General features: G+C 39.9%; 1 protein-coding gene and 1 long non-coding RNA gene across 2 annotated transcripts; both read right to left on the bottom strand.

The window, feature by feature from the left end:
• Nucleotides 1-1,146: 1,146 nt before the first annotated feature.
• On the bottom strand, nt 1,147-4,276 carry LOC131472202 (uncharacterized). Its single transcript, XR_009242074.1, has 2 exons — nt 4,188-4,276; nt 1,147-1,331 (listed from the first exon to the last, which is right to left on the bottom strand). It is a non-coding gene; the product is annotated as an uncharacterized LOC131472202 (long non-coding RNA).
• Nucleotides 4,277-4,745: 469 nt separating this feature from the next.
• LOC131473012 (NF-kappa-B essential modulator) lies at nt 4,746-11,450 on the bottom strand. Its single transcript, XM_058650531.1, has 7 exons — nt 11,228-11,450; nt 11,012-11,129; nt 10,099-10,256; nt 8,638-8,894; nt 8,056-8,143; nt 5,863-5,975; nt 4,746-4,902 (listed from the first exon to the last, which is right to left on the bottom strand). Exons 2-7 carry the CDS (start codon nt 11,106-11,108, stop codon nt 4,746-4,748), a joined length of 870 nt encoding a protein of 289 aa, XP_058506514.1. The 5' UTR covers nt 11,109-11,129; nt 11,228-11,450.
• Between the last annotated feature and the right edge of the window lie 1,596 nt (nt 11,451-13,046).

Here is a 13,046-nt window from a genome sequence, read left to right as displayed (position 1 = left end):
CATCAATGTCACCGGCTGTACTCGCCTCGGCACGGCACCGCGCGGTTAAGTTGCGTTTCCACTAGCATAGTACCTGGTACTATCTGGTAAGGTTCCAAGATTGTTGGTTCTAATGATTCAGTTACACTGAAAACAACTGCTTTACAAGTCACTAGTCACATATTTGTGTGCGTTTGCGTCACTTGTAAAACGAAGTCGCGGCAGTTTCATGCAGCTGTGCGGTGATGACTCCGCCCCCAGACTATTTTTGTATTGGAAAACCAACCTAAACCGTGCCGCGCCGAGGCGAGGCTAGCTGGGACCATAGGTGGAATAAGGGCTTTACTGGTTTAGTATCCTGGGTGGACCCTCCTAAATCCTGCTCAACATCAGCTGGGACCGCTCTTGTTCACAACCTCCAAATACATGGGCTGTTGGGTGCGTGGATGGCTTGATTGTCAGATTAGCTTTTATCAACTCCCTAGCAAACTTCTCTGCTTTCTTGTTGGTTCCTCACAAACCCACTGGTGGATGCTACACCGCCCCAAACTTGCTCATCACTGAGGGGTGCGTCACGTGAGTGAATGCATCCTTCTTGGCCCAAACATTTGCCTTGGCGGTAAACTGTTGTTGCCTTTGCGACACGTGTTTAGCAAATGTTCCGCATACGACGGAGCTTGCGAGTCGTCATCATTAGCGTAGGAACCAGTATCACCACCTTAGATGAGGACAAGCTGGTGCATAAGTGAATGCTCTGATCTTCCGAGTCAACGCGTAGCGAGCCCTCAATGGGGAAACAATCAGTCGAGCTTTATGTTGGTCAAAAAAAAAAACACGTTTCTCGTTTCCTCTGCGCACCAGCTGCTGGTTCCCCTGCGAGGAGTCGCTGGCAACACAACAAAAAAAAACCCAGAACATTCTCAGGTGCTTCTGCTCCTATTAGTGGTGTTGATTACAAGGTTTGAACAATAGACAATTACTGGAAAAATGTGACCAGGCAACTTTGGGCACATGTGATGTGCATGTGTCACGGGGGGGAAAAGGAGGACAGCAGCGACCACAGTGTTTAATCCAGTCATATATCACGAGGAAGATGTTTTTCGTGACAGCCAAACAATTGTGGAAGACAAACAAAATGTATGGTTTCACGGGTCGGTTTTTCCAAGATTTTCTGTTTTTTGTTTTTTTTCACACAATGACTGGGAAACATTCTACATAGCTAACCACACACGCAGACATCCAGTCATTATCTTCTGGTTTGCAGAAGGTGGGAAGAGAAAACGCAGATGAGTCCAGGCTCCAGGCTTCTGTCCTCATGGAGGTTTCTGGTATCCATTGATTGGAGTCGCTGCCTGAGTACAAAAAAAATAAACTGTAAGTAAAGATGACCAAAGTCAATACGTCTCAAGAAGGGATACGCAGTGAGAACGGGTAAAAATGGCATGTCTTTACTTACGGATAAAATCTCCGCTTATTCTTCTTTCTTAAACCACCTCCTTCCAATACAAGTGAATGCACGTAAGGAGCTTTAAAACTATGGGTTGATAAGTGTGGAAATCTAGCAAAAGCAGGCTGTGAATTTTGGCCGCCATTGTCTCCGCTTCTCCAGCTTGTTGTGAAGACTCACGCGGCCAGTACGCGGCAACAAAGAAGACAGAATAACGCAGGACATACAATGCAATGCTTGCAGAATGCAAACATGGAAAGTATGACGCAACCTTAAAGCAGCGACGCACTCGCAGCTGACAGCCAGTACGTCTGAAGTTTCAAAGTTTCATTTTAACCAGCAGATCAATGTTTCTTATATCAATCGCTTCAGGCAGCAGTTGTGGTTTTCTCCCCGTTCTTGTGTCACATTACTTCTTCTATCTACAGGCTGCGAATTCGCTGTTCGCATAAATCATGTCAGAGCTAGTAATGTGTTTTATCATAGCTGTTTCCTTTACGTCTCCGGCAGTCCCCGCTCCTCCAGCTAAATTCCCTCCCTCTCTCAGCTCTGCAGGGACTGAGAAGAAAAAGAAAAAAGAAAAAAAAACACACTCCCAGCATCATCTGCACTCAATCAGAATAATTATCCCGAGAAATGCAATGCAGAGCCCGTGAGAGGTGAGGGGAATGTAGCACAGAGGCTACTGGCAATCACTTCCCTCCAGTCATTATTAGTCATCTCTCTGCTGCTTTGGACGAGGACGTGGACGGTTTGGGAAGACGCCATGTGCAGCCGACAGACGGGGGGGAAACTGAAAAGGCCTGATGTGACTCCGGTGCATAGAAGCGATCGGTGATCTCTGAAGGCTCTGGCAGCACAACAGCTCCACTGGGGACTGGCAGCCGTTCACACACACACACACACACACACGTATTAGCATTATGTTCCATCTGTCAGGCTTCTTCTTGAAAAACACTGAACATGTCACTCTGAAGACATGGGGAGCTTTTAAGAAATTCCCCGAGGCAGCCAGCAAACACCTTTTTGGGTGCTTCCTTTTAGAAAATACTCGAGGACGACGACGATGATGAAGCTTTTGAGACCGTGTCAGGATTTCTGAAGGAGAAACTAGCTTTTTGTCAAACATTGCGGGGTTCCTCTTTGATTGCAAAAATGGATTTTGCAATCAAAAGTTTCTAAAAAAGCCTCTAACTCAGACAAAAAAACTCAACAAAACACTGATTAGACTCCAGTACCCATGAAGTATCAGTTTTATGGATTTTCTGGCAGCGCTGCAAGTCCACAGGGGGCTGGCAGTTGTCCTCAGATGAATATCTTTGTGTTTTGAATTTGAATTTCACCCCTGAGATTTGTACTTGTCCCCGGTCCAAAGGCTTTGAGGGGATGAACCCGGTGAGAGGATCTTCTCTAGAAAAAAATAATGTGTTCTGTTAAGTATGTGCCAAAGCTTTAAAAATATGAGTTTGACCAAACGCAAAGTATCAACGGCACAAATCTGAACCTTTGACCTGACCGTGGAACGAGATGGCAGGGAATTATAAAAAACACAAATAATAAGCTACAGTACATGAGTACTTTGAGTTGAGTACTTTTCTCTTGAAAGACTGTACTTCTCACTTTATTGTTCGATTCATGGATTTTTTTTTTACAGCCGTGGTTCCCAGCAAAAACAGACAGAGACAAGATTTGTTGATAATGGTATTTACCCACCCTAAGTACTTATGTTACCTGTCAGCGCGTGATTTATAAAACAAAAACCCTACTAATCAAAACATATTGACATTCTACCAGCATGATTTGGTAAAGCGGACACCTCTCACTGTAGTTCTAGTGTCTCAACTGAATCAGAATACAATAAAAACATAAATATTGTATTTTTTTAAAGTGTTTTAGCAGCTGTGCAGATTCCCTCTCCCAACTGTCATAGATAAATCAGAAAATGAGGTCAGAATCATATTGGTGGTGCGGGGGAGACGAGCGAGACGCAGCGCCAGCACAGCAGCGACGCGCGCACGCACACGCGACGCGTCCACTGTGAACCTTTTTAAACCCCATCGGCAGCCAAGGAGTGTTTGAATTTCCCCCAGCAGATTCTTTTCAGGAACCTTCACGTTAAATCTGCAACTAAGCTTTGACAAGTTGATTGATAATTAATCAATTTTCCAGCAAATATACTTCAAATTTTCCTGATTTTGACCCCTGAAATGTGAGGATCTGTTGCTTGTCTTTGTCAGGTATCGCAGTACAGTGAACATATTAGTGTTGGAGCGTCTTGAGCTGCTGGGAAAATTTCCTGATACTTCGTAGGCAAAATAATGAGGACAATAACAGGCAGATTATTGGATAATGAAAATAATCGCCGTCCATATTCACGTAGGAGAGATCTGAGGAGATCTGAATTTGTTATGTTCCATATTTGCTTGCCAGAGAGCTTTTAACTAACCCAATGGGTACTTCAAAATCGGCTTTCTCGTCTAAGAGCCTGCAGCTGACAGAGACACCCACGTAGATGCATGCGTCCAAGATGAACTTTGGTGAATTTAAACACTTGCTAATGAATCTCTAATATTTGGCCCCGGAGGTTTGCACACGTCTCCTGTCCAAAGATTTCCTCAGACTGCACCGGTGCACTTTAATACGGAGGGACGTTTACACGTTCACCTTTTTCTGCCGCAGTGGAGAAGATTATTTAAACACAACCTGGTGCAAAGTTCACTTTCAACTCTCCAGACTTTACAGAGCGCATTTAAAGCAATACCTGGTTCAAAAACTCCTCGTACAGCGAGTTTGACTTCTCCACCTGAGACTCCAGCGCAGCCACTTCATCCACATCCCATGATGGTAAACTGCTTCAAAAAAAAAAGGCAGGTTAAATATATTATGAAGGCTGTGCGTAGGTGAAGGTTGTACGGGGACATTAAAGGTCCGGTGTGTATTATTTAGAGATACCTATCAAGAGAAAATGAATAAAATATTCAAAAGTCGGTTGTAATTAATGCCTTAATAACCTCAATATTATGAACGGTAGTGTTTTTGTCACCCAAAGGCCTTCGTACACGTGTGATTTATTTGTACGTTATTAATATTTTATGAACCTCTTATGCAGAACCTCACACCCACTTTCATTTTTGTTGCTGCTGTGACATTCAAAATATTCAAATTATTGATGGATGCAGGATCATCTTCAAAACTGTCACACAAACATCCTAAAATTCATTCCTAAAGTGACAAAGTGGTAAAGATTAAGCTTCTAGCTTGCCAGTCGTGCAACATATACATGTACAGAGTTGCTTCCGTATGCTTTGTTCATTATTTCTTACCCGTCACAGCGCTCTGTGTCCTGCAGGGGGCAGCGGAGGCTCTGGTTGGGACCATCGCCATGAGAGCTCGTCCTCAGTTTCTCAGCTTCCTTTTCCAGCATGTTGACCTGCTGCAGCAGAGCGTCTCTCTCCTCCATCAGAGAGTCTTTGAACCTACGAGGTGAAGACAATAAAACATCATTTCTCACTTGGTTTTTCAGATTTTAATGACGTATGGGATAGGGCTTTTTAGTCATGGCCCAAAAATCAATATTGAAATTAGTAATATTTTCTGGAAAATTGGGACAAAAACTTCAAATCTGGACATTTTTGGTGTCCTCAAACCTCTGAAGTTTGGGATCGTCTGATTTTTTAGAGGCGTGATTTTGTGCGTAGCGTGTAGACGCTTGTCTTTTTTCCCTCAGGACTTTGTGGTTGTGGTTGGACTTTGACTGACAGCAACAACAAAAGCAAACAACCTAACAATGGAACCAATGAAAGCAAACAGCGCAACAGCTGTCATCGGCCACACTGTTTGGGATTTTTAGTTTTGTAAAATCCAACTGGTGCATGGAAATCCTTGATCGACAGATCTGTTAGTGTTTTTGTCTTGCTTAGTCAGTCCTTGTGTTAGTTTAGGTTTAAAGTCATGTTAAGTTCATGTCACTTTTGGTGTGGGTTTTGATTTTCACTTCCCCTTTTATTTTGGTAAACGCTCATGTCTTCCTGTCGCGTTGTTTCTTCATCTGTCTTGACACATCTCCCCTCATGCACTTCACCTGGTGATCCTTAAGTAATCACTTGCACCTGCCCTTGATTCCCTCTTCCCTATATATAAAACTCTTGAATCCTTCATCGTGCCTCCTGTCTCGTGCATTTGGATCCAAGCAGTGTATTCGCCTTCCTAACAGAACCCCACTAAAGCATATAAACTAGTATATGTGTCTCAGAGCAGAGGAAGTTGCTGAATTTTCCATGATTTGAAATGTACTTTTTAAACATTTAGCAACTTTTTTAAGTATGATTAGTCGGAAGAAACAGTATATATTTATCACTTGCTAGGTACTTTAATGTTCCTTCAGCAGGTTTTGTGCTCCTGTGTTGTGGTAAATTCATCAGTAATCAAACACCTACCTCTTGACGCAGCACATCCAGCAGCGCTGTTGCTGACACAGCCACTCAAACTGCTCCGCCATCTCTTGCAGTTTCCTCAGGCTTCCTTCGTTCTCCTGCTGCAGCGCCCTCACCTGCAAAAAAAAAAACTTTTTTAATATTAGACGACAAAAAGCAGTAAATTACGAGGGTAACGTGGTGCTCAGCATCTTTCTGGGGTTAAATCCTGATCAGAGGAAGAAAAACAACCCTCGCACTCACTGCTGTCGTCTGGACGGATGAGCAAATCCAGAAAAGTCAGACTTAATCTCTGACTCCCATAATAATTCACAGACTTGATCCACCACAAATAAATGTTCTCACAAGTTTTTTTCTCTGTGAATCTGCAGTGTTCTCTGGGACGTGTGCAGATCTCAAACAGAAGATAATTGTAGACGTGGTTGTTTGATGGACTGGTTGAAGCAGAGGCCAGTGAGTGAGTAAGTCTCTGAAGCCAAACATAAAAAAGAATTGTAAAAAAAACAAAGCAGCTGACAGGTATTGAGTAATGTTTCACTAATGCCCAGACCCAAACACAGGAACCAAATGCCAGCAAAATCTGAATTAGTGTGTTCTCTAGGGTGGTTGTAGTTTTTAAAATGTGGCTATGGAACGTACATTTAAACTTGAGGTTTTACATTTCATGAAAATAATTACTCAAAGTCCTGTGTTGGGCTGTTATTCTTTTTTTCTTTTTTTGAAACTGGCACACTGCCACGCTGACCAAAATTAGACCGAGACAGCGTGTATGGTGATAATACATTACTGGAGATTGGAGGAGCTGGCGGTGAAGCTGAGGCTGTGCTGCGTTATTTCTGCAGGAGTTGGCTGAGAGCGTGACAAAGAGAAATACTCCTCATTCACTGAGAAGCTATTAAAAGTCCAGCACTTACATCTACTGTAGATATGTACGTTCACTCAAAACAGCAAAAGATAAAGAAAGTGTTTAATCCTGACATCTGCTGGACGAAAATGACATTGCATGAAATACATTGTATTTTATTTTATTGTAATTTAATTTATTTAGCCTAAGTTGTCAGTTTTGTGTGACACATGTTTAGTTTTTGTTTAGTAAATTGAATTTAATGCATATTCCCTATGTCTTGTATACAGTTACAATACATGTGTTTGTGTTTAAGGAATCTGAATATGTGTTATTGTTGTTGTAGTAGTCATAAACATAGAAGACATTTCTCACTTATCTTTCCAATTATCCAACTAGCCGGGTAGTTAGTGCAGTATCTAGCTAATTATTTATCTAGCCAGCTAGATAGTTCACTATCTAATTATCCATCTAGCCAGCTTGTTAGTGTGGTATCTTGCTAATTATTTATCTAGCCAGCTAGCTAGTTCACTATTTAGCTAATTCACTATCTAATTATCTATCTAGCCAGCTTGTTAGTGCAGTATCTTGCTAATTATTTATCTAGCCAGCTAGCTAGTTCACTATTTAGCTAATTCACTATATAATTATCCATCTAACCAGCTTGTTAGTGTGGTATCTTGCTAATTATTTATCTAGCCAGCTAGCTAGTTCACTATCTAGCTAATTCACTATCTAATTATCTATCTAGCCAGCTAGCTAGTTCACTATCTAGCTAATTCACTATCTAATTATCCATCTAGCCAGCTTGTTAGTGCGGTATCTTGCTAATTATTTATCTAGCCAGCTAGCTAGTTCACTATCTAGCTAATTCACTATCTAATTATCTATCTAGTCAGCTTGTTAGTGTGGTATCTTGCTAATTATTTATCTAGCCAGCTAGCTAGTTGGGTTGGGTATCTAGCTAAAAATCTCAGAGTTTTAAATACATAAATAGACTTTATTCAGTCTTTAAAATTGACTGCTTGGCTGCAGGAAACCTTTATATTGTTGATTTGCGAAGGTGTGTTTAAGTGCGACTTCTTACTGACAGAAACATAAACCGCTCCAGTCTCATTTCTTCTGCTACAGAACATAATAAAACTTAACGTGCAGCCATTTACATGTTCTGTGGGGTTTTTTTTCATTTGTTCTGAGACGTTTTTCTGGAGCTTTATCTGGCCTCTGCTCAACAGGAGACCGTAAATACAACGTTCATCTGCTTTCAGGGGGTCACAGACAGGGAAAATGGAAAACAACTCGTGAAGAGAACATATAGATTATGATGTAGAGTATATACACTTCTTCTTTACCTCTTTCTGATGCGCATTACTTAAATCCTTCAACTCGTCTGTCAGAGTTTTGTTGATGACCTCCAGCTCCTCCAGCTCCGATGTCTTCCTGTTACACACAGATACACAAAGACATTATTCATACGTACATACATACATATAGAAAAGTCAGAATGATATTTATGACATACCTTTAATTTATTGTATACAGCAACGTGTTGTACATTTTGGCATTCTGTTTCACTTACACTGTCAATAAAAGATATCCTTATGATGTACAGTGTGATATATTGTACCATGACATGCTGAAGAAATAAAATCTCCAGATTAAGTTCTTGAAATAATAAAAAACAACTATGAAACATTGGTATTAGGTGGGTTTTAGGCAACATAGTATGTAATAACTGTAGCCAGAAAATATTTACATTTAAGAAGCTGAAAAATCACATAACTTATTTTAATAATTAAAATAATTCTTCAGCAGACAGATAGTTTTTGTATAAATTGTAATTTTATATAAAATGATCAGTAAAATCAGTTTTGGTGGTTTCTACTTGTCTGTATCCAACTCCTGTGAGAGTCTCCTCTTGCAGGCAGGTTTACCTGTGGAGCTCTGCCTGGAGGCCCTCTGTCAGCTCCGCCCTATGCTGGGCCTCAGCGTGCAGCTCCACTTGGAGGCTCTCTGCCACGGCCGCTCTGTGCTGTGCCTCAGCGTTGAGCTCGTCCACCAGGCCCTCCAGCTTGACCTCGGAGCTCTGGAGACAGAACAGCTCTGAACCGACCTGTCGCAGCAGCTCCGCGTCGCAGGAACTCTCCTCCACCAGCAGGACCACGCGGTGTTGCAGCGACACCACCAGGTCCTGCAGGAAAAACACAGCGTTACATACTGTACATGCATTTAAGTGATCTCTTCGAATGTATGTACCCACTTCACTCATTTCCTTATAATTGTCCCTTCTCTTTGGATAAATCTGTAACTTTAAATGGGTAGTTCTGTTTTTTGAAGACTGTTTGTACCTTAAAATACCATAACAATATATTTGCTGTTGTTAGCTGAGATGTAAAATTGCTGATTTTCTCAATGGACTTTTGTGCTGAAAGTGAGCAGTTTCGAAAATGACACAAACTTAAATTACATGGGAAAAAAAAAAAAAACCTGAACTATTGTTTTGATGGCGTAAAACGTTCCAAATCCCTTTTATTTATCTTGTACAGAATCTACAAATGAAACCCAACTATTCATGCAGGCCAACAAGGTTGTGGCAAGTCCAAACCTGAAGCTACGTCAAATCTGCGCAGGGAAAATAGAAGAGAGTCACACACTCACAACCTCATCTTTTAACAGCTAGAAAATCCTGGAAAAAAATTATTTTATGTGGTATAGAATTAAAAACAATTTATAAATAAACAAAACAAATCATGCTTGCGTTTAAAAGCTGCTCACACCTGTGTGACCTGTGTCAAACAGCCGGGAACCGTAAAGTCTGGTCACTGCTGCCAAAAACTCCCTCCGCTGCATTTTAAATATGTTAGGACTGGCACGGACTGACTGTGAGCCCAGTTCTGGGCTGTGATTAGTGTAATTGCAGCAGAGGTGGCTCACTGGTTAGTCACGGCTATGTTCCTTTAAAGAACGGCCACTGTACGAGTTTAAATCACATAACACTGAGTCTGAGCTGGACAAGGTTCACCCAATCAGGAACACGTTTTCTCTCAAAAGGCTGCTAAATGAGTTCATTATAGTTTTGGGAATTATCTGAATTATTGATTTAAGTAAAAAACATAGGAACCTGACACGTGACTCTAATTTACCCAAAAAAGCTTGTAGTGATTCTTGGTAAACTTGGAATTAAACTCCTTTTGTCTTGTTATTTCTACACTTATGTCTCAGTAACCTGGTATTTTTAAGGGAATAAGAGTCAGTTTTGTTGTTTTGGTGCAAAATAAAGACTTTTATAAGGAAATATACAATAACAACACCTGAATTTTTAGCTGCTTATGGAATCACAACACAACAATGGAATCAAGGTATACAAAATAAGTGTAAGCCTGTGTGTTTGTCACCTGTTGCTGCTGGATCACGCTGGTGAGCTGCCCCTGCGTCATCCTCAGCTCCATGTTCAGCTGCTCCTGGTGGACGAGACGCGAGGTCACGGTGCTGAGGTCATTCTGCAGCTTCCTCTCCCGCTCTCTGGACAAGAGAAACTCCCTGTCGAGAAGGGCTGCACACACACACACACACACACACAGCAGCAGAACACAGATGTTTGGGGACCTTGACCTGGTTTATTATACTCATTATATATTTATATTTATATATAATTTGTGCCTTTAAATGAGCAAATGTATCACAAAATATGGGAGTTTTGTGACTTAATGACACTGTAACTTATGAAATGATGAAAAATTGTTGGCGCATTTGGTGCATTTCATTAAATAATCAATCAGTGAAGCACATTTATCTTGAAATAACTGAATTTTACAAGGGTCATATCTTTTTTTTTTTAAAAGCAGATAATTATTCTCATGTTTAATTATCTTATCTGTTGCCAATATTGTGTTTTTTGATTATGAAGTAGCAAATTAAACGCAACCAAATTCCATTTTCCTTGGGATTAATGACGTTTTGTGCTACAATAAATGATCCTGTGTGTTTGAAAGAGGTGCACGTTAACAGCACTGCAAATTTGAGTCTGCAATTACTCAATTATTGTTCATAGTCGAGTCATTATTTGGTTCATAAAATGTCAAAAAATGTTGATCCTGGAAATGATGATGTTCTCAAATGTCTTGTTTTGTTCACAAAACCAAAATGATTCACTTTGAATGATTTCTTTGTTATTACGGAGAAAAGAAACCAGAAATATCTGGAAAATCAGATAAACTTTGTTTTGATTATTGAAAGATGATCAAAAATAGTTGACGATGACTGACAGAGACTAGATTAGGTGTTCTAATGTAGGCAGAGAATCCTTACCTTTGTCGTGAGCCAGGCGCGTGCACTTGGCCGTCAGATACTGGATCTGACTGTAGTCCTCGTCCCGCTGTGATCTGAAAAACCTCCTCATGCTCATGTGTTTCTGAAGTGCTCTGACCTTTCATAAAAAGAATTGAAAAAGAACAAAACGTGCCTTGATCCTCAGGGCAGAGCAGGAGCGTCCCTCATGGTCAGAGAAGACAATATTTAACTCACCTTCACAGTTCCTCTGTGTGAAAGACAAGACTTGGACCTTTTTCTAAAGCGAGATTAAGCATTAATCCAAGCTGCTGTTGCCATAACATGGAGGTGAGGCGATCTGCTGTTGCCGTGTGTCGATGCCAACTGGCCTGCTGCTTGAATAAATAGGAAAGTGATGAGTCATAAGTACTAAATGATGTCTTCTTCTTCTTCTTCTGATGAATTTGTCTCTTACGAGTTTTCCACTGTCAGACTCCCTGAAGGAGGCAGAGCCGACGTGTTCAGTCACAGCAGCAGCCTCAGGTTAGTGCTTTTATTATGTGGGATTATAGTTTGTTTTTGTTTTTTTATAGAGGAAAATCCCACTGGTATTTGCCCTGTGAATGTACAGTACGTGTGTGTTGTGATCCAGATTTGATTAAAATGTGTTAAATATATGATATTAAGACATAGTATGAGCACAATGTGTCGTCAGAGATTAAAGAAAACATATTGCAGCCACTTTAATTTCAATTTTAAAGTTTTGTTGCTTTTTTTATGTGAAGTTTTATTTGATATATAACTGCTCTTACACTTTCTGCCAGCAGAGGGAGACAAAGAAACCTTTATTCATTTGTGAGAAAAAAAATAATTATGTCAAAATTAATTATTTTATCAATTAAAGATTTATTTTCACCTGAAATTATAATTTTTAATTTAATTTTGAGTTATAATCCATCAGTAAACATTTCTCTTTCCTATGATAAATATTAAACAAACTGATAATCTAGACTAAATGATTTATTTTATTGTGTTTTTATTAATGTCTCGTGTAACAGATACTATAAGATTATTCTTCTTCCTGCTCCTTTTCATTTATGTTTCTCTTTTTATGTGTTTGTATTTACTTGAAATAATAAATAAATAAATAAACAGGGTTGCAGTTAAAAAATAATATCATTGATAATTATCACAATAATGCTAGATATTTATTTTATTTTCAGCCTTTAAGTCTGTCTGTTGTATTTAGAGTCACTCAAAGCAGAGGATGTTCAAAATTGGCCTTTATTTAAAAAAAAAAAAAGGGAAAAGAAACCCACCATGCTAACTGCATAACTGCTGCTTCATTAACATAATAGTTGGAGATAGAAAATGGCTTTGGACATTGACACAAAGCGTCCCATTTAAAATAAATAAATACAACATCCTGCCCCAGCGGAGGAGAAACATAAAAATGTAACATCACAGAGAAACTCGTCCCACAGCTCCACGCCGCGCTCCGTCACGTCACACAGACAGTCAAGAGACAAAATTCAGCTTTAAATTCATCGGTCCACAGACACACACTTCTCCACCACCACCACCAGTGGGTAAATCTACTGTAAGAGCGGTTTTGTTTTTGATTCAGTCACATGACAACATGCACAAATCATGTCAGTAGTTTCCAACATTAGCATTCTTTTAATAAAAAAAAAAAATACTGAAAAGCTGCCGTAACTGAGGTCAGGATGATCTCTGGAAGAATCAAATATGAGACGGAAAAACAAAATGTCAGTTTCAAGTGAAGTTTGGGGTTCAAGACGTTCGATTCTGTCGGCCAATTTCCGATGTTTTCTCCCCTTTAAAAACATTTTTCTTTAAGATGGAAACACTCACCTTCTTAAATAAACGATATTACAATTATGAGCTTATCAATGGATGTTTTAGGACATTTTCTGACATATTTGCTGCTCCTCTTGGTCTTAAATTTAAGTCAAATCAACATTTCTGTTTAATTATTGACTAACATGAGTAGAAATTAGCACTTTACTGGTCAGTTTTTACAAGACAAATGAGAAAAATCTTATCTTCCAAA

The sequence above is a fragment of the Solea solea genome, chromosome 14 (assembly GCF_958295425.1).
Source record: "Solea solea chromosome 14, fSolSol10.1, whole genome shotgun sequence".
In the NCBI taxonomy this organism is placed as follows: Eukaryota; Metazoa; Chordata; class Actinopteri; order Pleuronectiformes; family Soleidae; genus Solea; species Solea solea.
The sequence above is the reverse complement of the archived record's forward strand: the minus strand, read 5'-3'. Positions and strand labels throughout refer to the sequence as shown.

Bases quoted from the DNA above. Each gene is read 5' to 3' on its own strand.
- LOC131473012 (XM_058650531.1), bottom strand. From the start codon at position 11,108: ATGAGCATGAGGAGGTTTTTCAGATCACAGCGGGACGAGGACTACAGT. The intron at 5,976-8,055 runs GTAAAGAAGAAG...TTTTTTTTGCAG, and splicing joins GTAATGCGCATCAGAAAGAG to GTGAGGGCGCTGCAGCAGGA. The intron at 4,903-5,862 runs GTAGGTGTTTGA...TTCACCTCGTAG, and splicing joins TGGATGTGCTGCGTCAAGAG to GTTCAAAGACTCTCTGATGG.